This window comes from Alosa sapidissima, chromosome 20 (assembly GCF_018492685.1).
Source record: "Alosa sapidissima isolate fAloSap1 chromosome 20, fAloSap1.pri, whole genome shotgun sequence".
Lineage (NCBI taxonomy): Eukaryota > Metazoa > Chordata > Actinopteri > Clupeiformes > Clupeidae > Alosa > Alosa sapidissima.
In genome coordinates this window covers 10,307,197-10,329,392 of record NC_055976.1, presented here as the reverse complement: position 1 = coordinate 10,329,392, position 22,196 = coordinate 10,307,197, and the positions used below count along the sequence as shown (strand labels likewise).

General features: G+C 46.2%; 1 protein-coding gene across 1 annotated transcript in view; it reads right to left on the bottom strand.

Annotated features, from left to right (window-relative positions):
• LOC121694431 (protocadherin Fat 4) overlaps positions 1 to 22,196 on the bottom strand; it is a 90,092-nt gene that overhangs the window by 29,769 nt on the left and 38,127 nt on the right. The window contains exons 2-6 of the mRNA XM_042074598.1: positions 11,873 to 12,004; positions 7,268 to 7,529; positions 6,738 to 7,088; positions 3,967 to 4,889; positions 2,573 to 2,747 (exon numbers count right to left, since the gene is read on the bottom strand). Of these exons, the coding sequence (XP_041930532.1) occupies positions 2,573 to 2,747; positions 3,967 to 4,889; positions 6,738 to 7,088; positions 7,268 to 7,529; positions 11,873 to 12,004 (1,843 nt within the window). The remainder of the gene's footprint in view (positions 1 to 2,572; positions 2,748 to 3,966; positions 4,890 to 6,737; positions 7,089 to 7,267; positions 7,530 to 11,872; positions 12,005 to 22,196) is intronic.

Genomic DNA, 22,196 nt, shown 5'->3' with positions numbered 1-22,196 from the left:
TAGCGTGAAGAGGCTCCTCTCAGTCTTTGTGCATTTCATGCAGTCTGCAGTGGAGCCGAGTGCGGAGCGCGGAGCTCGCGTGTGGCTCGACAGCGAGGCCGATTTGCCTGCAGCTGGTCCCAGATGTTCCCTTCCATTAGCTTCTCAGGAGACCGCACGCTCTCCTCTTATCTCTCCCTTTCTTGGGTCCGATATTTCCCTCAGAAACCTTGCCAACAACTTTCCACTGTGAAAAGGAAAAGGGGGCCCTTCAAGTCTAACCCTCCCACTGCACCCCCCCACTGCCCCCCCCCCACTCCACTCTACCTCGACCCATTCTCGCTGACTTCACCCACAACACCCCACCCCACCCCACCCCAAAACTCCCTTCAACAAGCCTCCTTGTTAAACACCTTTACTGGGCTTGTATCTGCACCACATTTTCGGGGCCTGGGTGCAGCTCTCTCCAAATAATGACGGGTGCGTGCCAACTCCAACGCCAAAGCCAAAGTATCGGCTACAGGCAGCAGCAGCCCAGAGAGGGCCCTTATGGGAACCAGCGGCTGCCAGAGAGAACCAGCAGTCGAGAGCAAGCACTCTCTTTCGGTTCCCATCCACTTCATGACAGACCTCACTCAGCAGAAGAGGCCTGCTGCTGCTGCCTCTGCTGCGATGACCGTTTCTGCTCCTCTGACCAGCTTTGCCTCAGCTCCGCACTCACGCTAATGACTTTAACTTGTCCAGCCATCGAGCAAAAAAGGGGGCCTCACGGTGGAGAGAAAGATCCTCTTGTGGACACAGCTGAGATGGGGGGGTTGGAGGGGGGGTGGGGCAATAAAACGATGAGATGGTGGACGAGAAATGGATTCATCCCAGGCTAACCACGCGGAAAAGATGGGATAATTGTTGTGGACATGCAATTAAATGTGTTTTGTCCACCGGGCCTGATGAGGCTTTTGTTCCTCGCGCAAGCGCGAGCTGACGAAGCGAGTGATGTCCAACACAGCACCGAACACCGGAGAGATGCACCCTTTGTTGACTTTAATGAAGATCTCTACATCAGCTGACAGCACAGTGGAGTGAGTGTTAAACACTTAGCGGCTCATTTTCTGACAGATTCTGCCCACTAATGGGGGAAAGAGAGAGCCCATATGCATTTAATGTAATTGAAAATGGGCCCCGAAGAAAAATGGGCCCCTGTGTGTTTTTCAGTGTCTACCTTGCAGATTTCTGTGCCAGATAGCAAATGGGATAACCATTTCCCCCGATGTCTCGCCCTCAAGAATGTGAGAAAATACTGCAGGATCATTTTAACCGTGCACAGATTACGGGTTTTCTCAATATTATAATATTCCACACAATAGTCTCTTTCTGCAACTGGGGAAAAAAAGTCCTAAATGCACTACCCTGCAGTTGTGAAAGGTATGGCTTTGTGCACTATGTTTTAAGGTTGCTGGAAAAATGTACGAAGAACATATTTACTATTATTTTCATTATATATCTTAGTATATCTATGGATGTATGAATGTCTATCTGTCTGTAAATCTATCGTAGTTCTATTTGTACAGTACCGTATATTTCAGTTCTATCTGTACAGTATATTTCAGTATGTAAAGATGTTTCCATTGAGTGAAGAGCTTAAATAACTGTTCAAGCTAAATCTAAATGGCAGTGGGTCTGCCACACTGGAACTTAAATAAAGACATAAAAGCCATATTGTATAGACTTAAACATCCCACAGGCTAATGCAAATCAAACTGCGCCCGTCATCTCAGGGCAGTAGTGACCCTATACTGCTGCCGTTCTCACCCATGTCCAGTGCCAGTCAAAAAATACCCCTCATTATAGCGGGTCACATGGCTGAGTTGGAATGAGCGAGAACCGCCCTATGACCGTGGCTGCCTAACCAGTCACCAAAAGAAACATATACTTAGCTGGAATAGCATGTGATTTGGCCTGAATGGGGATATGCCTGCGTTTGCTCACAAGTGCACATTTTCTGACCTCTGTGGAATAACACCCCAACCTTTAGTCTGCTTATAACAAGCCCTACCACTGTTTCCATACAAACAAAATCTCAGGCGCAGAATTTTTAACACATTCGATTCTGACTTTAGTTTTTTTGCGTAGAAGCGGCAATCACACGACCGTTAGTCTTCCAATGGCTTCCATGTGTAAGTCTTCAAGAGGGGGGAGGCACATCTATCTGGCTTTATAAATTCTCAAAAAACACAGAAAGTAGTTTTTCTCAGAGTTATACCTCCAGGACAGAGAGAACTGCTTTATGTTTCCCTTCTTCCTACAGTTCGTGATATACAGACATGTCTTAAACAATTTTTACATGATCCGATGCAGGTGCATCCTATCCAGTGTGCTCCACAGGAACAACGCTACTGTGAGTAGCCTGTGTATTAAAATCACTGGGAAAAAAAGCCCCAATCATGACAGCTCTGAGAAATACGAGTATGAAGCCGCATATCACTGTCACGCAGGAAACGCCTAGGGCATATATATGTGTGATAAACGAGTGTTAGATCCTTGTAGAGATTTTTATGGATCACATAATGCCTGTGTTGCATAAGGGGATTCGTACCTGAGTCGATGGCCGTGACTATCAAGGTGTATTTCTCCCGAGCCTCCCTGTCCAGCGTGTGAATGACGCTGAGCTGGCCACTGGATGAGAGACTGAAAGCTCCCTCTTCGTTTCCACCGCTGAGCGTGTAGCTGATCTGACCGTTTGAACCCTGGTCATCATCCCTGGCCACAACCTATAGATAGAAATCACAGACACCAAAGGCAGACATTTCAGAGTGAATAAGTAAGCAATGAGTCTACATACTACATACTGCTCCCGAATATATTTAATGGTTTTGGGGGCCAAGCCTTTCCTCAGGCAGATATTTACTTATCATACATATGCTGTAGATCTGACGTGTGATGACAGAAGCCAGAGGCTGTATGGGTACTTTAACACAATGTTGACAAATCAAATCCAATCTGTGTGTGGTGGACTTTTTCATTTCATGCGGGCGACTGTACATGCAGGTGCTTGGCAGCGTTTCAGCACCATTACCGTGTGATTAGAGTAACTGGCTATAATTTCCCTCGCTGACCAAATCTCATTCACTTTGCTGATTGAGGGGGTCACATTTCAGACATGTGTACACAGGCATGCCTCAGCAGTCACCGACTACAGAACGAGCTACCCCAACAACTACATCGCGGATGTTGGTTTCGTCCATCGAAAGCATCGCATAACACTAAAACGATGGCCCCAAAAATACCCAGCGAAATGCACGAGGCAAGACTAGATGCGACAAAGGTGGCATTCAATGTGGTGGAGTTTGGCCAAGCTTCCCCACCAAAAGAATGAAGGCAAGGTATAAATCTGGGCACCGCAGCAGGGCTCATTAGTGACTGCCCGCACCGTGCAGAGTTTGAGCTCTTTTCCGGTACGCCTGCCGCACGGAGGGATCGGCCGCCCTGGCAGAGCCGCCCTGGCTGGCGCGGCGCGCGGTGTTTGTGTGTGGGGGCGAAACCCGCCACCACTGGGCGACGTCCCAGCACAGCTGCGGCCTCCGCTGCTGCCGCCGCTCTGCACCTTAATTTCCTCATAGGTACGAGCCACGACCACGCCGAAGACTGTGTTGCCTTTGTCACTGGAGAGCGGAGACTCATTAACGCAATTTGGGTAATTTTGGATGATATGGTTTCAACAATATCCTTTTCAGCGATCGCTGCTGTTTCGCAAGTTCTCTTTTTCTTGCTACGTTTAGCAGTTCCACTTGCCTTAGACCTGTGGTTTTATTTGTTCTGTCATTTGTCAAATGTTCAGATTTCAGCTTCATTTCCAGTTTCTGTTTAAAGTCTAAATAATCACCCCGGTTCTGCAGAGGTTTAAAATGAATTACAGCGGAGGTCCAATTAAATGTAGAGTGTTTGAATAACCCTGTCTGCATTAAAGGGTACTGAGAGTGGGAGACTGACCTGTAGGATGTTTTTGGGCAGTTTCGACAGGTTCTCCTGGACGTTTACTGTGTATGGTGACAGCTCAAACGTCGGCAGACAGTCGTTGACATCTGTCAGGACGATGTTGACGGTGGTGCGGTCCACCCTCGGGCTGCTTCCGCGGTCCGCTGCCTGGACAACCAGCGAGTAGGATGACCTCACCTCCCGGTCCAGCTGCTTGGCCACCGAGATGATCCCGGTGACCGAGTCGATGCGGAAGTCCGTGTTGGTGTTGCCGCCGACGATGGAAAAGCGGATCTGCCCATTGGTGCCCTCGTCGGCGTCACTGGCGAACACCTGGAGCACGTCAGTTCCCGTCAGCGTGTTCTCCTCAATCTCGATGTCATAGATGTTCTGCGAGAAGCTGGGCGTGTTGTCATTGACGTCCAGCACAATCATGGTCACATCCATGGTGGACGTTAGTGGCGGCTCGCCTTTGTCCGTGGCCACCACCGTCAGGGAGTAGTTGGCCAGCTCCTCACGGTCAAGCTCCCCGACCAGCTTTACATCTCCGTCGATGGTCCCAATACTGAACTTATTCCCAAAGGGCCCGCGCAGGGAGTACTCCACGTAGCTGTTGGGCCCACTGTCCGCATCAGTGGCGTGGGCGGTGAACACCACCGTGTCCATGGGCGTGTTCTCCTGGATGTAGGTCATCTTCTGCGACGTGAAGCTTGGTGGGCAGTCGTTGACGTCCAGCAGGATGATGGACACCTGGGCGGTGCTCGTGAAGCGGGCCATCGGAGGCTCCGCCATGTCGTTCACGGTGATCACCAGGTTGTAGAACGACTGGGCCTCCCTGTCCAGCGCCTTCTTGGTCTGCAGGGCGCCGTTCTTGGAGATGTAGAATTGAGCCTGGGAATCACCTGATGCAATAGTGTAGAACATCTGGGCATTGAGGCCTGGGTGAAACCACAAAAGGAAAACACAGCATTAATGAGAAAATGACTAGCAGGGCAACTTGAGAGGCATTTAAACGACACTTGATTATGATTTCTAAATAAATGTGCAATTACACTACATTGCATTGAAAATAATGAAACGCTTGTAAGATTATACCAGTGATTAATCTTAATAAGCTGGGGTCTTAGAAATTCTGAAATGCCAGTCAAACCTCAAATTGACCTAAAAATGAATATTTATCAAGACATAAACATAGTTTTAATGAGCATCAGTAATGATATGTGCATTATCTTTTCCCCACCTTCTAGGGCTTTGAAAGGAGACATACTTGATATTATAAATATATATTTTTTTCAAATAGATTTTTAATATGTTAAACAGTTTAATATAAAAGGGGAAAGTTTCCCCTTTTCTAAGAATATGATGATATAAAGTCATATTTTAAACCATTTTTGTAAGATCTTGTGGATGTATAACATACCCCTGTGCTCTCTAAAGGAAGAAAGCTGCTGTAAATGGCCTGAATGTTGAAAAAAAACAACAGTGTATAACATTTCAAATTGGATTTGAATGGTGTTTAAAGTGAATATAGATGTAACCTTGGAAGAAGGATATCAGGAAAATCATATGTTCTGTGTAGCTCATATCTTGTATCTAATATCGCCCTGTTTCCCATGCAAGATGATAATGAGAATACATACGCTGATATATTTATTTTTACTTCACTTGACTGACAGACATTGTACTCCACTGGACCTCTGGATATTTATGTTTGCACAATTGCTATAGCTCGTCAAGTTCTTATCAGTTAGCATTTCCACTTATTGTTTAGAAAAAAAAAAAACAGCTGTTGCTGACGCATTCCCACTACTACAACTACTGAGCAAGGCATTTCTTTGTCATGCTAAATTATCACCCAAACAGCAGAGCTACATGCCATTCCTAGACTGATAAGGCCACTTGTGACCATGAGCACCATTTAATGGACATAAATCATTCATTGGAAAAGACACGCTGCACTAAAAACCTCCCCGAAACGATCAGATTTTGAAACTCGAGCTAATCTCCTCGCCGTCTCCCCTGAGCCGGCGCAAATGGGTTTCAATTGAGCGTCCGTAATTCAAGTCAGTGGGCTATTCATGTGGACACTGTCTCGGCACCTTCCCACAGTCCGTCCCAGCTTTTTATTTACTGTACACAGGCAATCTCCTTATGAAAGGGCCACGTCAAATGGGGTGGCTGTCGGCTTGTCTCTCCCTTGCTTCCCCAGATGCCGTCCCTGACAGAGGTCAAGGCTCAGGAAGTCCCAACAATGATGTTTTTTTTTTTTTTTTTTTGGTAGGCGAGGCGGTATCATGAAGAGGACAGGCAGCGGTTGCGGGCTCAGTCCAGACAGAGGAGCACGGGGTCGGCCCGGTGCAGACAGAACAGGAGACCTGGCAGGAGCAACGGGGTGGGGAGGGGGGTGGGGAGGGGGAGGGGGGGGGGCAGGAATGTAGGTCACGGTAACCACATTAGGGGCTCCAATTTAGCAGTGACTGCACCACGAGAGAGGATGACGCTACCAGGACGACACGGAGACAACTGAACTTTCTCTTCAAGCTACCGGTGTCTGCTGATGGACGTCAGTAGTCCATGTACACATACGTGTGTAGACGGATGTTTTAACTAACCATCTTTTACATAATGGGTACATTTATCGATTCAAATCTAGACAGTATTTTTCCCCTTACAATTTCTAGATGAAATATAATAATACCTGCTGTTTAACTACAACTACCTTTTTCCATAATATCAGTAAAGGTGAACTCTTTTGAGTAAAAATAGGCCTTTGGTTGGTAACGTACCATCATCAGCATCGCTGGCCCCTACTGTTAGCACATTGGATCCTGGCGGCAGGCTCTCAGTCACTGAGGTACTGTAGACGGTGGTGTTAAAGATGGGAGGGTTGTCATTAACGTCCAGGACATTAAAGTAGACCCGGACAGTGCTGGCCTGTCCACCCCCATCCACTGCTTTTGCAGTGAGGATGTAGTACTGCTGAGATTCATAGTCCAGAGGCCGCGTCACGTTGAACACGCCCGTCACTGGGTTGAGCAGGAAGGTGTTGTCTTCGTCGTCTTCCTCCAGACAGTAGGTGATTTCCCCGTTCACCCCAGAGTCGGAATCGCTAGCCAAAATGGCCGCCACAATGGATCCTGAGGGAACAGAGCAAGCAAAGTAATTAAAGGGCATGGCCATACACATCCTACATGAAATGAAAGACACAGCAGACAGAATAATAAAAGTTTGACCACAGTAACCAACCATTGAGATTCAATGAGACGTTACTATTACAAGCAATATGGTGGCTAAGGAGGACAGAACAGCAGGCTACCTGGCGCAGTGTCTTCAGGGATGTCAAAAGAGTATGTGGCTCTGGAGAACTTAGGGGTGTGGTCGTTGACGTCGCTGACCGTGATGTTCACCCTCATGTCAGAGGACTGCTTCCCATCGTCAGCACGCACCAGAAGCGAGTACTTGGAGCGGCGCTCTCGGTCGAGCTTCTTTGTGGCAATCAGATCGCCGGATTCAGGATCGATACGGAAGCTGTCGTCCGCTCCACTGATGATGGTGTAGGTGACCAGGGCATTGGGTCCCTGCAGAGCGAGAGAGAGAGAGAGAGAGAGAGAGAGAGAGAGAGAGAGAGTTGTGGGAGTGTTTTTTTAACAAAAATATGTCGTAGATTCACAAATAGTGCACATCACTCATAGAGTGCTATAGTAGGCTATGTATATCTTGGTATTAGACACTTAAACAAATCCACTTTTCTTGCATTACAAATGCAGACACAAAGTCCGTTACATCTGCAAGCAATGGCAAAGGCAGACATAATAATGCATAGTGCTATTTCCTGCCAGATTCAAACCAGGAACCCTTCACTTGTAAACTTCTGCTCTAACCTCCTGTAACTTCCCTCCACAGAATACTGGGCCATTTAAATCATTACATGTGTTATGAGAGTGCAATGGGTTTTTCACGTGCCATACTTACTGAGACAATGAAACATTCTGAGCCATTTATTTAACACTGTGTAACACTGAAAACTGTCTCCTCTGAACCGTTTCAAAGTGTATATTACATGTCAATTAGAAAGAAGTGTTATGGCGGAGACTTCCACAAACTGGTATAATGCTTCCAATAAAACTTGTCTGCCTTTTAAAGTCATTATTGTGTTAGATAGGATACCGCTTGCTTAGAGCACTTAACCCAACGCAAGTCAGACTATGTACATAATCAACATCATTTATGAACAGATGCCAGAGAGGCTCATATGCAAATGTGTCTTCTGGAGAGCACATTTCAGGATTGAATGTCCACATGTGAACACACGAGAAAAAGAAAAAAAAGAAAAAAAAAGAAAAAACAACAGGATCTGAATGGCCGAATTCTCTCCGGAGTTGCTCCCTGTCTTTGAACTTTGGGGCTATAGTGTTACTCTATAAATTCAACTAATAGATCCCTTGATACCTGGGGTAAGCACAACCGTTAAACATGTGATACTACAGCCAGTGAGAAGGGAGAATGTAATATGACAGCTGAATAATTCCGGTGACAGATCCCGACGTTCCTATTTGTGCAGAGGACAATGCCAGCCCAGACGACTGTCTCCAAGTGTTCTACGTTTAGAAACAGATGCTGCCCTACTTCAAAGGATGCCTCTCACCAAGCTGTCAAGATTATTTTTACTCATAATAAAAAGACAAAATAGACTTTTTTGTCCTGTCCAGACAAAGCTTAGTCCAGTCTAAACCATTAGTGGGATCCTGGCACTTTTGGGTAAACCAGGGGGGAAACCAAGGCATTTCCTAATCGATTGTCAATCCTCGCTGTAATTACTAAGGATGGGGAGGATCCTTACCTAGGATTGAGATGGGCCTGGGTAAGTAGACAAAACTCATGTCTGGTCTAAAACAGACTTTCCTCATGGCCATCCACCAGAAAAAAGAAAAAAAAAAAAACCCAGCAGTATTATTCCACAGAGCTGCTGTCATCGATCAAGACCCACAGTCTGGGATTCCCATCAGCCACCTGGGCTGCAACCAGACTCCGACACCCTCCGTCAGCCAATTAAAATCGCTGATAGGGTTCAAAAGGGAGAGGAGGTGGAGTGGGGTGTGGTGGGTGCAGTGCAGAGGGGTTGAAAAGCCGAGCTTACCGTCTCTGACAATGACCGCCTCTGTGACCCCCCCCCCCATCTCACTAAAGACTTTGAGGCTTTTACAACCTTCCCAGGGCGCAGTAGGGAGAACAAACCGAAGCAATTAAAGAGCAAAGCGGCAGCTCCGAGTCAGGCATAAGGAAACTCATTTAGCAGCCCAGAAGTTTGTAGGGTTAGGGGGGGGGGGGCGTGGGGGGCGGGGATCAGCTAGGGGACACGCAGGAGGCTAGGGGGGAGGACGGGTCCCCGGCAGGAAATTGACCTTCCTGTAATTTGACCGACTGCTCGAACAAACGCAAAGAGACACACACACCGTCAGGCCCCCCGAATTACAGACGAGTGCTTTATTAATGTCAATTGGTGCTGTCAACCAAAACAAATCGCTCTGGTGGAGAAGGGGACTTAAGATAATCTTTGGGGGGGCTGGTGTGATTGAAAGCTCTTGATAACATCATGCTGAAAGGTCTTGTCATAATATGTTTTGGAGGCCATGAAAGAGTGGATGCAGTCCATCTACTTATACCTATAAGTGTGTGTGTGTTCAGATTCTCAACTCTGCGGAAATCAAGCCTTGCTCTTTCCCCTTCTTTTTAATAGCTCTTTTGTTTTTGTAAGCCTAAAATAAAACTAGGCATGCATCAATTTTAAAACCATGTCCTCTGATGTGACACCCGTCTCATTTAAAGTGACACCCTCACTAGTGATTAATGACTTGTGGTCGCTTTTTCTCTTCCTATTGAAACGATGACACGCAAAGAAGAAGAGGAGGAAGGAACAAAAAACAGAATGAATCCCTTTCTCTCCGAGATGACTCTTCCTTCTTCAATCAGAATAAGAAACAAAACCAGAGCCTCCCCTCTAATTCTCCATCAGCCCTTTCTCTCTCTCCCCCTCTCCCTCTCTCTCTCTCTATCTCTCTCTCTCCCTCTCTCTCTCTCGGTGCGCTGGAAATGGGTGTGACAAAAACGGATGCGAAGAGAGAACGGCATTCATTCAATCACACATGAGTTGCACATGTGGTGCCATTAAAGGAGAGAGAGATCATTATGATGTCTGAATCCGGGGAGTCAGCTGGCCAGCAGCTTGAGAGTTTGGCTCGGTCTGCCCATATCACACATGTGGCCCTTCTCTCTCTCTCTCTCTCTCTCTCTCTCTCTCTCTCTCTCTCTCTCTCTCTCTCTCTCTCTCTCTCTCTCTGTGCTCTGTGGGCCTGAATGCTTTCCGTACGCTCTGCGTGTCTGTGTGACTTGGGGTTTCCAAGCGCGCGAGGATGTGGGCAAAAAAGTTGGCCGACGCAACTGGGGCGACTGAAATAACTCCACATGCAGGCTCCTATTTGGTGACCTTTTTGGCTCCTGAGCCACTTTCCACTAACTGTCATTTTAAATGCACCGTCATAACGGGGCGAAAATGACGAGACTTTAAGTATTTGGTTCTTCCTGTTGACAGGAAGGATGCATCTGAAGACTGTCGCCAAAACACACTGTGCTTCACTTTGCTGAAAAATAATCCACCATTCCCCCCCCCCCCCCTGCTTACTGGCAGCAGGGAAATAACTCCATGGCTTGGCCTGGTCTGCCATTTATTAAAAAAAAAAGGAAAGATGATTCCAGAAATGCTTTTTCGCCATCAGACCATCAGACTTTTTCTCACATTAAAAATGCTCCGGCGAATGGTGAGTCAACAACCCATAAATGCCCTGGCCTCATAAGCACGAGTGTATGTCCACGTTCTCACACACTGAGGCCTGAGCAGCAACAATGAGTCCCCCCCCCCCCCCCCCTTCCACTGGGCTTGTCCTCTCGTCCTCGCTCATGCTGGCAGCGCACGCATGAGTCTGCCGGGCCCGGGAACCTGCTGGGACCGCCTGGTTTTCGCTCAGCACTGAATTTTTATGTCCACATCCTGCCACGGCTGCGAGAGATGGAGACATTTTATAATCGGGGCCCGCGGCCGGTGATGTAATGCACACTACAGGGCCCGCCGAGGGACTATCTGTGCGACGTTGAAAAAGTCGACCGACAGTGGTGGGGCCAGAGAGAGTGAGAGTGAGAGAGAGAGAGAGAGATAGAGAGAGAGAGAGACAGAGAGAGAGAGACAGAGAGAAAAATCTGACTCCTTTTTAGGGCCTTCAGAAATCTCAGGTATCATCGGCACTGCGAGGGCTGACTGACTAGTATTCTTACAGCCACCATCCTTAGGCCAAGAAAAGTCATATTTGTGGCGGGACAGTTGGTGAGAGAATTATTAACTTCATGACTTGGACGGCAATGAGAGACATCGCACAAGAGGAAACCAGCCTCCTCTTCCTTGATTGCTGAATGGTACACTGTCTTACTTCTTCTACAGACAGACTGCTTGTTCACATGGGTCTTTCTTTCATACTGGAACGAGGTTGAGTATTTTCAACATTGCTTCTTGGATGTCCTGAGTGTGATGCACTGTGGCTGATGTTTTGATAGCATTCTGCAGGACACAGAGCCAAATTCGTGCTTGCACGGGATGTTCTACCTTGAGACAAAGCTCTTGAAACCACAAAGTTTGCTGGTTATGCTATTAAACGTTGGAGTTCATCAATATTCATCATACATGCTTTTTTTTTAATAAAAAAATGAAGTTTTTGGGAACTTGGACTAGTGCAAAAAGACTGCTGTTTGACTTGATCTATGCCGTTACCATGGATACAATTTATCACAGCTAACATCCTTCACGTAGACATACGGGCTGCCAGAAATATATGCAGTATATGAAAAAAAAAAAGAATTCCTGGGAGAAACGTACCTCGTCAGCATCCGTTGCTGTTAGCTGCATTATCTTGAATCCATCACCAATGTTCTCCTCGATGGTCACATCAAGAATATCGGTCGGAAAAACAGGTGGGTTGTCATTGACATCCTGCAGCGTTATTTCCACCTGGAGGAAAGAAAAACACCACCATTTCCATGAAAACAGAGCCGAACAATGCCTGCAATAGTGTTTAAGTACCCCGTGCAGTCGAATGGTAAGTAGCTGCAACTGAGCTGCACACCTCATAAATTAGATGATAAAATGACAAATGATACTGTGTATTCTCTCATACAGTTGTGTGTAAAGACTTCTTGGAGCTTCCAGCAGAGCTGACACTAGTTATATCTCTTTCCTATGGAAAGGGTGAGGATGGGTCTCACCCATCAGCTGTTGTTTATATTTCTGACCGCTAGTGTTTTCCACACTGTAATAGGCCTACTCCACCCTACACCAACTAAGGAAGAGAAGCCAAGTGTCAGTGAGTGCAGATGCAACGTCCAAGACAGAGTGAGAGAACGAGAGAGAGAGAGACACAGAGAGAGACAGAGACCTGAGACGGTGTCGGATTATTTGCGAATGGTCCAGAAATATCACATTTGCAGTTGTATTCTGGCAAATTAAACATGATCCTGTAACGTCCCCTGAGGTAAACATGCGTTTCAAAGCCAATAAACAGCCTGAGGTTCGAATCAAAACAGACATTTGCTTTGCCATTTCTGTTTATTGCTTCTCTAAATATGGAGAAAGGGTGTTTAAAATTTGGAGCATTGCGATGTCCATTAATGCTGACAGTTATTTAAGTAATCACAAAACAAACGTGCACACACACACACACACACACACACACACACACACACACACACACACACACACACACACACACACACAAACACAATCACATAGGCAAAGCAAAAAATAGTCTCTCTCACTCTCACAGCCTCAACAAAAGTTCCTCAAGAGGCATTCGCCCCCGCAGACAATGGACTCTAAGGATATAGGACCACCACCCGGAGAAAAGGAGGAAAACTAGGGGTGGGAAGGGTGACGGGGTTGGGGGTTGGAGGGCGACTGGGTGGGTGGGTGCGTCTGTGCCCTATTCATTTCTCCATTGACAGGAAAAAAACAGGGTTCACGTGCACAGCAAATCCACTGACTGCCGCTCTCAGCAGACCCTATACAGCAGCCCACGGCTATTCAGCACTTCACTTTATTAAAGAAGATCCTGCCGCAAACCAGCAAGTCAAACAATACCCGGCAGAGTGTATTAAAGATGTCAAAACCACTGACTCTTGTCTGCATTTCAATTAGAATGGCTTGCTGAAGGATGTTTACTTTGTGCCTCTGAGCAAAATATACATACATATTAAGAAGGGGCACTTACAGTTATATGCGTCTATGACTGAGTGTTTGTATTTCAAATATACTGAAGGTGCCTTACATAACATCATGACCTCCTTGTGTCTGTATGGTTCTGTTCTTAGTTGGGTTAAGGATTATTTCAGGTAGGCCATGTTAATTTTGTCACCTGATCTGACGTGCAGTATGTCTCCAGTACTGGACATATGCTCGGTCGGTAACCTAGTCCCCGGCTGTACCTTGCCAGTATGGTCACTCGCCTCCTCTAGTGTGTCCATCTATCGTGAAAATGAGTCTTCTCTCTGATCACTTATTAATTTCATTCCAAGCCGCAGCCTGCGTGCCTTGAATATAGATATGAGGATACACACCCCACACACCCCCCTGACGCCAGTGTGAAAAGGATCAAGTTTTTTTAGGGGAGCCCACCTGCAATACCAGGCCCCATGCATAATGTAAAAACAAAAAGTCAAGAAGGGGCTGCACTGCGCTTCGCTAGGGGTCGCGCCGAGCAGCGGGAGCGAGCTAAGTCAACAAACGATGAATATTTATCGCCGGCGCCGCGTCCCCTTGATGTGTAAATAATGCAGGGCTCGTTTTTTTTTCGGCGGAGGACGCTAATTAGGAAAGAAGCGACGTTATGAGAAATAATTACGGCGAGTGCTTTTAGCTTATATTACCACATGGTCCCCCGAGACGCCCCCCCATATCAAAGAGCTGTGTGAAAAATTCATCGGAGAGAAAGGAAGCGAGGTCAGCCGGGAGAGACAGATAGAGAGAAAAAGAGGGAGAGAGAGAAAGAGAGGGAGAGAGAGAGAGAGAGGGAGAGAGAGACGGGGTGAGGGGGGTTGTTCTGCACAAGATCTGTCGCTGAGGGCCCAGTCTCTTTGGTCAGCACAGGTGAGAGCCATTAGTTCACACAGAATAAAGATTGTGTTTCACAGACCACTGTTTCGGGTTGCAGCTGTGGACTGGCTACTGAGGTCCATTATTTATCAGTATTTATCAATGATTCACACACACACACACACACACACACACACACACACGCACGCACGCACGCACACACGCACGCACGGAAACAAACACACACACACACACACACACACACACACACACACACACACACACACACACAGAAAGAGAGGGAGTGAGAGAGAGAGAGAGTCTGAGCATGTTTATGATACCTCATATCATGTGTTTGTGCACATGAATATGTATGGAAAGTGAGATTAGCACAATTATGCAATGCTCTAGTTATTTTATCAACTACTGGAGAGAGAAATCATAAACATCCTATCATCTCCTTTCATGTGAGACCACGTATCCTGCATCCTGGCCTTGACCTCCGCTTCACTGTTACTTCATGCCACTTCATACTACTTTACTGGATTAATGCATTAGTGGAGCAGCATCTATATTTTATCACACATGTTGTGCCTATAGGATAGCTTGTCACCCATAAGACTGTACTTATGCACAAAAGGTCTGCACCAGACTGCTTAGACACGCATGGTGTCTACACCGTGTAGACACCCAATCCTATACCAGGACACCGTATCCTCTCCATGAAATCTTCCTCTGTGCCTACATCTGTCTCCTCAACACAAAGGCACTCCTTGGACCATACTTCATTTTGTAGCGCTGAAGAACAGTGTGGTTGACTATGTGCACTTTTCCCCCCAGTGTCTCATAGTTGTGATGTGGCCAAGAATACTGCACAAAAGGAATGGGAGAGGGGGTTCATGGAAGAGAAGTTCATTCTTCTTAAAACCCCTACCCCCCAAAGACCCAACACATATTCACAGACTCTCTGAGTCAGTGAGTTTTCCTTCCAAGAAAGGTGTAGTTAATTAAAGTTTGCGCTGCAATGGTCCGCTTTCAACATGAGTAATACTTTCGCTTCAATTACTTCTGTACGGCCTCTTGTTCCATAATGAAAAACATAAAACGTAAACAAGGGTGAGTCAAGTTCGGCATCTCACAAATTATGTGCGGGTCTTCCTGGTTCCCACTGATTGCAAGACTCAATCTCCTTCAGCAGATAAATAGAAAAGGACAACTAAGAGCATGCAAAAGTAATTTATTGGAATGTCCAATTCCGTCTAATCTCCGTGGTGAAAATTGAGTAGTGACATAAAATGACCGGGGCTGGACTCGACGGGTGTAGCAGACAGCGGCAACATTTGAGACAAGAACATGGTTCTCATTGGCTATTTCACACTAAGCACTTCATCATAAGGCGAAGCCAAAGCTCTAGACCACTAAAAGAAATGACTCAGGCCTTGGCCATAAATAAAATAAACGGTACAAAGAATTCTTGTGATGCCAGAAAACAAACTTGATACTAAAAACCGTTAAACCATGTGCTGATTCTATTAAAACCGATTAAAAAAAAAACACAGAAAAAAAAGAGAGACAGAAAAAAAAGTTGGCACGGACTCGTGGAGACGGAAAACAATATTTGTTTGCAGTGAAAATGACGTTCATTTGAGGAAAGGTTTGGCCCAAGTGTAAGTGCGGGCTATGTGCAATTTGAGAGAGCTGGCGCCCCGAGAGAAAGCTGTGTGGGAAAGATCCCTGGAACTCAGCTCTGAGCTTTAAAGGTATGTATGATAAGGGGGTTCAAATCTGCCACACTGCCCAACAAGAACGGCTGTCTTCTTTCTGGTACTCATATGCTGTGGTTTGACTTACAATGCTCAACATTCTTCGACTTACTATCCTTGTTATTATTCCAGTAGCTGAGTAAAAATATTATTATGTTCATATCATCCAAGTCATTAATGCTCCTGCCACAAACTTTTGGACAAGCAACTAAGAGAATGATGCTGACAAGGACCTTTAGACAAAAAGGACAAAGTTCACGCTCCATCCTCTCACATAGCGGCGCCCTAATGTCTTGTTAGTCTCTCTTCAACAAAATCTGCGTCCAGACTCCCAAACTTTCAAACGCGGGCCTAACTCTCGGTTATTTGCCCTTCTTAATCTGTAAAGCGTATGGCACAATCACTGTGGACTTGATGAATACCTTGCTGTATTTTCTGAGAATCATACAGGCTATGTGGGGGGGTGGGGGGGGGTGATATAATGGTATGTGCAACATAACTCATCCCCCTGCCTGACTCCAGAGGCTTTGCAGACAAAGACCATCTTTATTTCCCTTTATCTCCTCATTCTCTCCATCCTTAACTCTCTCTCTGTCCTTCCATCCCCCTTCTTACTCATGTCATTGTTTAGACATTGCGTCAAGGACTTTTGGGTTGTAGATTTATAGTGATGTTAGCTTAAGAGCCTGCGGGTGAGGCAGGTCAAGCACACATTTCTAAGTACCATTTTGTCTCCATTTTTTCCCTTTCCTTTCAACCTAACGGAAACCTGAGCAAATATCGCAGGCCGTGGTCCAGGTATAAATAATCCAATCCTCGGGCTCTTCACACGTACGCAATCACGGCTGGCTAGATTTGTCAAACAAAAGAGCCGTCCGCGATCAATCTTCCCACCACAGTCTGCGGCCCACCGCGCCCCTGAGGAGGTGAACCCCACCACTCCTGGCTACGAGAGGGTGCCATGGAACGCAGACAAAGTTGGAAGAATGCCAGGCCCAAAAGCACACGGCCGGTGTGTGTGTGTGTGTGTGTGTGTGTGTGAGTGTGTCTGTACTGGGGGTTGGGTCAAGAAGAGAAGACAGGAGGATCATCCCCCCCCCCCAAAAAAAAAATCCTCACCAAGAGATGGAGGAGAACTAGGAGGGAAAAAAAAGTGCAACACAAGGGCCTGTGAACGATCACAAAGCACCTTGTCTTATGTAACCTACAATGGTGAAGACAATGCTGCACAAATGGTTTTAATAAAAAAGGAGTCGCCACTTTCCCAGAGGAGCACTTCTGCAACTGTTAAAAGACAGTTTGTCTTCTGCTTCTCCTCCAAAACCCCAAGTGGCTTCTGCCAAGCTGGGCTTGTCTCAAAAGGGTCTAAAAGCCAATGCCTGAACCTTTGGAAAATGAATATCTTGCTATGTGTTTTAGATGGTGAGTTCATCAACAAAGATGGGGCTCTTCTTGGTTTAAGTGGCCTACTGATTCATTAAACATTCACTGCCTTTAAGTATGTCCAAATCCATTGAGGTAGCATATGTTTTTGCCTTACTCACAGTATCAGTGGGTTCATAGTCGTGACGCCTGGCAGGACAGAGTTTTACTAAATAACCGTCTTTGCCCCTCAAGGTCATCACAGTGCTGACCTACAGTAGGGACTCTTTGGTGCTGTTCTTGACTTACTCTGAGTGTTCAGGTTCGGAGCAGGCTATTAAAAATATGCACATCAAACACCTTGTTTCTCCCAAAAGAGATGAAAGCAAAAGTAAAAAAAACAAAAAAACACAAAGGCGCGTACAGTACAATTGGAGACATGGCAAAACGTGAGAAACTGTGCTTTGAAGTTTAAGAAATACATTTTAGTGCGTGTGCGTGTGTTTATCAGTTATCCTTGGTGCTTCTGAAATATGCTCATGATGAAATGGAGTGGGGCCAGATTAGGCGGGTGACGACTGAGCAGGGTGCACCAGACCTGCATGAGTCTCCACACCTTATCGCTTCCTCCTCGTCCGCAATTACTGAAGATTGCTGCACTCGTGTGACGCTGGGCATGGCAGAAACAAATAAAGAGAAATAATGTGAATGCTAATTGCTTATATAAAAAGGAACCTCGACAAAAGGAGGCCAACCAAAACCACATCCTTGCAAAGGCCTGACGCAAAAAAAGTCTCCAGGCTTGAGAGAACAGTGGGGAGAAAGGGAAACAAAACAAAAAAAAAACCATGAATCTGTGTAATGCCTTGCTGTGTTCTCCACTGCCAAATGATTTGATTTGTGTGATTCAGAGTCATCGTAAAAATTTAGGAGTGGAAGATAATACGGAGCACCCCTTGCATTTCGGTTCGAGTTCGACCCCCGGGGATTTGAGCCTGGGGGAGGAGGGAAAAAAACTCTAATCTCCGAGCTCTAGAAACAAGGCATGTCTTTTTCAGGCCAGCGTCTACATCCAAGACTTCTGGAAGGGGAGGCCTGGCTTTAAAGAGTACTCCGGCATCCGTTTAATAGGTGCTGTCAAGCGGTGATTGATGTACAAGATTTGCAGCAATAGAGGCTTAAAAACTAGTGATTGCCTTTTCTGAAGCAGAACTTCGTTAGGAACAAAGGGAGCAGACTTCTCTCCATTTTTCTGCTACTTTCTTTTCTTTGTACAGTAGCGGTTAACTACTCATTAGCGATTTAAATCCCGCAAGACGATGACGGGAAGTTAAGCCACATCTTCTGACCTGTCTCATTTACTTGGCACCAGGGGAGGTATGAACACAGCCGCAGCGGGGCGGTGTACCGGGGGCCCCCCCAAAAAAAAAACTGCTGTGGTGGCAGAGGCCTGGGACTGAAAAACCTCCAGTGGTAAAGCCCTGGGGGGCGGCCGGCTGCGCTGCAGTCTAACCGCACGCCATGCCCCAGTCTCCGCTATCTGACTCACTGGGCAGGAGTGGCCCTCATCTCAAATTCAGAGAGCACATGGGGAGGGGGGTGGAGGAGAGGAGATGGGAGCTGATGGATGCAACTATGGTTTGAGTGAAAAGCTTATATGCACCCCCCGCAGCCTCTGTTTATGTGAGAATTCTACAGAAAAAAAAGAAAAAAAAACATGTAACAATGTGAGGGAGGAGGGCAGTAGAGGGATGGAAAGAGAGACAGAGAGTGACCCAGACAGGCAGAGAAAGAAAGAATGAGACAGAAAGAAAGACAGAAAGAATGAAAGAAGGAAAGAAAGACAGAAAGAAAGAGAGAAAGAAAGAAAAAAACAGATATAAACATGGATATATGGAGATTAAAAAATACAGAGCCAAAAGGAGGAATAAAAGAAAGATAGTATGAGAAAGAGAGCAGGAGAGAGTGAGTGCACAGACAGGGCAGGGGAGAGAGAGAATGGAAGGAGTGGGGGGTAAAGGATAAGGAGGGGGAAAGAGAGCCCAGCAGTCGGTACCTAATCAGGAAGGTTTGTGCACAGCGGCTTTCCAAGCTCCCTGACTGTTTAACAGGCTCGGACGGAGGTCGGGTGGAGAGGACTCCCTCCGCCCTGCACCTCCTGTCGTCTGTGAGCACCACGCTCGCTCAGGGCAAGGACATAAACATGCAAATCGCTAACCACAATCCCACCTTTGTGTGTTTTATAGTGACTCGTCGCCACAAGAGTTCACACTTCTTTTTTTATTATTATTTCTCCAGGGCTGGCACCGCTACACTTTGGGACAACCCAGTGACGCCAGTTGGGGCAATTTGGGAAAGTGCTGCCATAATGTAGCTGAATTGCTGCCACATTGAAATGGTATTTTTTTTTTGCCGGGGACAGTGTAAGTGATAAGGTCAATAGGGCAATCATGCAATTTGAGCTATTTTTAAAAATTATACCATGGGAAAGGGGGTGTGTGAGGAGGTTTCTTGTGAAATGAAAGGGTCCACAGACAATGAAACAGGGATTTCGCGAGTTAAATATTTCAGCTTCAATCATAAAATTCCACTTGGTCATTCCTGGTCCAAGGAAAAACCTCCTTTTTTGATAGTGGCGCAGCTATTACTCATTTTGCGTACCATACATCTGTGGCGGTCATTTAAGAACTGACAGGAAACGTTTGGCAAGACAGTCAGCTCCGAAGACATTTTGAGAGGAGGGAAGGGGGGGAGAATAAGGGAAAGGAGAAATGTTGATGCATTTAACATGAGGCAGCGTTGAAGAGAGGGGAAGGGGGAAAAAAGGAAAAAGAAAAAAAAAAAAAAGATTTCTGCCAAATAACTTGACAATAAGAGACGGTTTCCTCCTACTGCGCCCATTGAGGGAAACAGACTACAGATGAAGGCTGGCTCAGAGCAGTCTGCCTTTCACGGCTCTCACACAAGGAGGTTTTGTTGGCCTCCACACATGTTTAATGTCGGAGTTTTTATCCGGAGGATAGGCACGGTGGGAAGGCCATCCGTCTTAATTTACAGAGAATTTGCATGCTCCTCCAGAGGGTCTGCATTTTTTCGCTTATAGACTTGCGTAAATTAGATGTCACACCGGGGCGCACACTATACTCTAGACGGAATATTTACACTGAATTAAAGTTCATGTGAGTACTTTATAACCCTCCCAAAAAATGGGACCCACGCATCGCCAAACCAGCTGACACAGACAGATTTCAGTGTCTTATTGGTTATGTTAGTCATAATTTAGAGTACTCTCCACTTAATAAAAAAATGTCATTCATTTGAGCGAATGAATACTAGTGTTTCCTTGCTAAGCATTTAAGGGGCTTGAATGCTTTTTTTGTGGGATGCTGATACTGATGGATTTGACATCTTTCAGACAACTACCATGATTGATGAGGAAATGAATTAGCTTTGTTTTCTTTTTTCCCCCACAGTTGGAATCATTTCATTAGTGAGGCTCTTCGCTTTTGCCGGAGCGATGAATTTGCGCTCATCTTTTGGCTTTGCTGACCACTGCAGCTGGGAGGCCATGCCTTAGGCCTCTCTCTCTCTCTCTCTCTCTGTGTAGGACAAAAAAAAGGAAACGTTTAGAAAGACCGTATGGTAATTTAGTTTCACAGGCACTCCGCTTTGTTCCAGTGCACGCTCCAGTGAAGCTGAATGGCTCAAAAACAATCCGTCTCAATTCACTCACAGGAAACTTATTGACGATTAATGACTAAGTCATAAAAACCCGGGAACTCAGGAAAACGGTTTCCTAAAAAAAACAAAATGTGCCGTAGAAAAGATGGTTTTAACCAATTTGTCATACTTGTCTGTGTGCTGTCAAACGCACAGAGGCAATGAATTTGGCTAGCTCCTGGGGTCACATGGGAGGTCGCCTCGAAAGGTCGAAAGGTGACAATTTGTCCCACTGAGAGGTAATGATCGGGCGAAACTCTGAGGTTGTATTCTCTCTTCCACAGAGTCGTGTCATTTGTTTCCTGACCTCTTAATCAGTGCTGACGGCCATTTTGTGTCTTTTCTTGGTGTCTCTCTCTTTGCTCCTCCTCCGGCCATAGAGATGTTGTGAGGAATCGTGAGAGAGGGATGTCATCACCACAACGGACTGAATTAATAAAACAACAATCATGTGTTGCAGACACATCTTCAGTTTTTACCATCTGGACAAGTTTCAGACAGGCCCCGGGGGCATTATGGGTAAAGGGACAATCTGCAGAATCCCTTCTTAGACAACAACATATGACCAAACCAACATTGTTTACCCACCGAGACGAATGAGGAATATGCATGGACGAAACTCCCCCAAAAGGCAGACTGTCCTCATCACAGTGAATAAAATCAGGGAAGAAACAGTCCATGTTTAGTCTGAAGAGCAGAAATTGAAAGTCATTATCAATAAATTTCAAGGCGGCGAAAAAATCAAGCTTTAAACACGCTCCGTGTGTACGCCTACCAACACAAACACAACAGGGTCGCCCCAGGCTCCATGGATTCATTAATTCAACATTTATTCAACACTGAAAATGCGCCTCCCTGATTATTATTTCCCTTTTATACACAATGTTTAGTCTGACTGTTTGGAAAGAGATAAATAAGGCGTTTGTACAGAGAGGAAACTGTAACGGCGGGATCAGGACAGCGATAGCCAATGGGGGAGTACAGTTCCCATCTCTAGTTTCACAGCTGAATCTTATGAAAAGACTGACCCCTGCCCCTCCACAAAGAAAATAGGAGCAAAGGTAGAGTAACCAACGGGGAAATGTTATCAAAGTGGAAAAACAGCGCTGGGTCACTATTGTGAGGGGTCTGTGTGCCGTCACTCTGCAGTAGGTGGACTGGAGAGGGTGTGTGCAGGGGCAGGAGAGGGCTTACAGTGTCACACATGATCTGCACGGAGACAGGAGCACTCAGCACCTCCTACCCCCACCACACACACACACACACACACA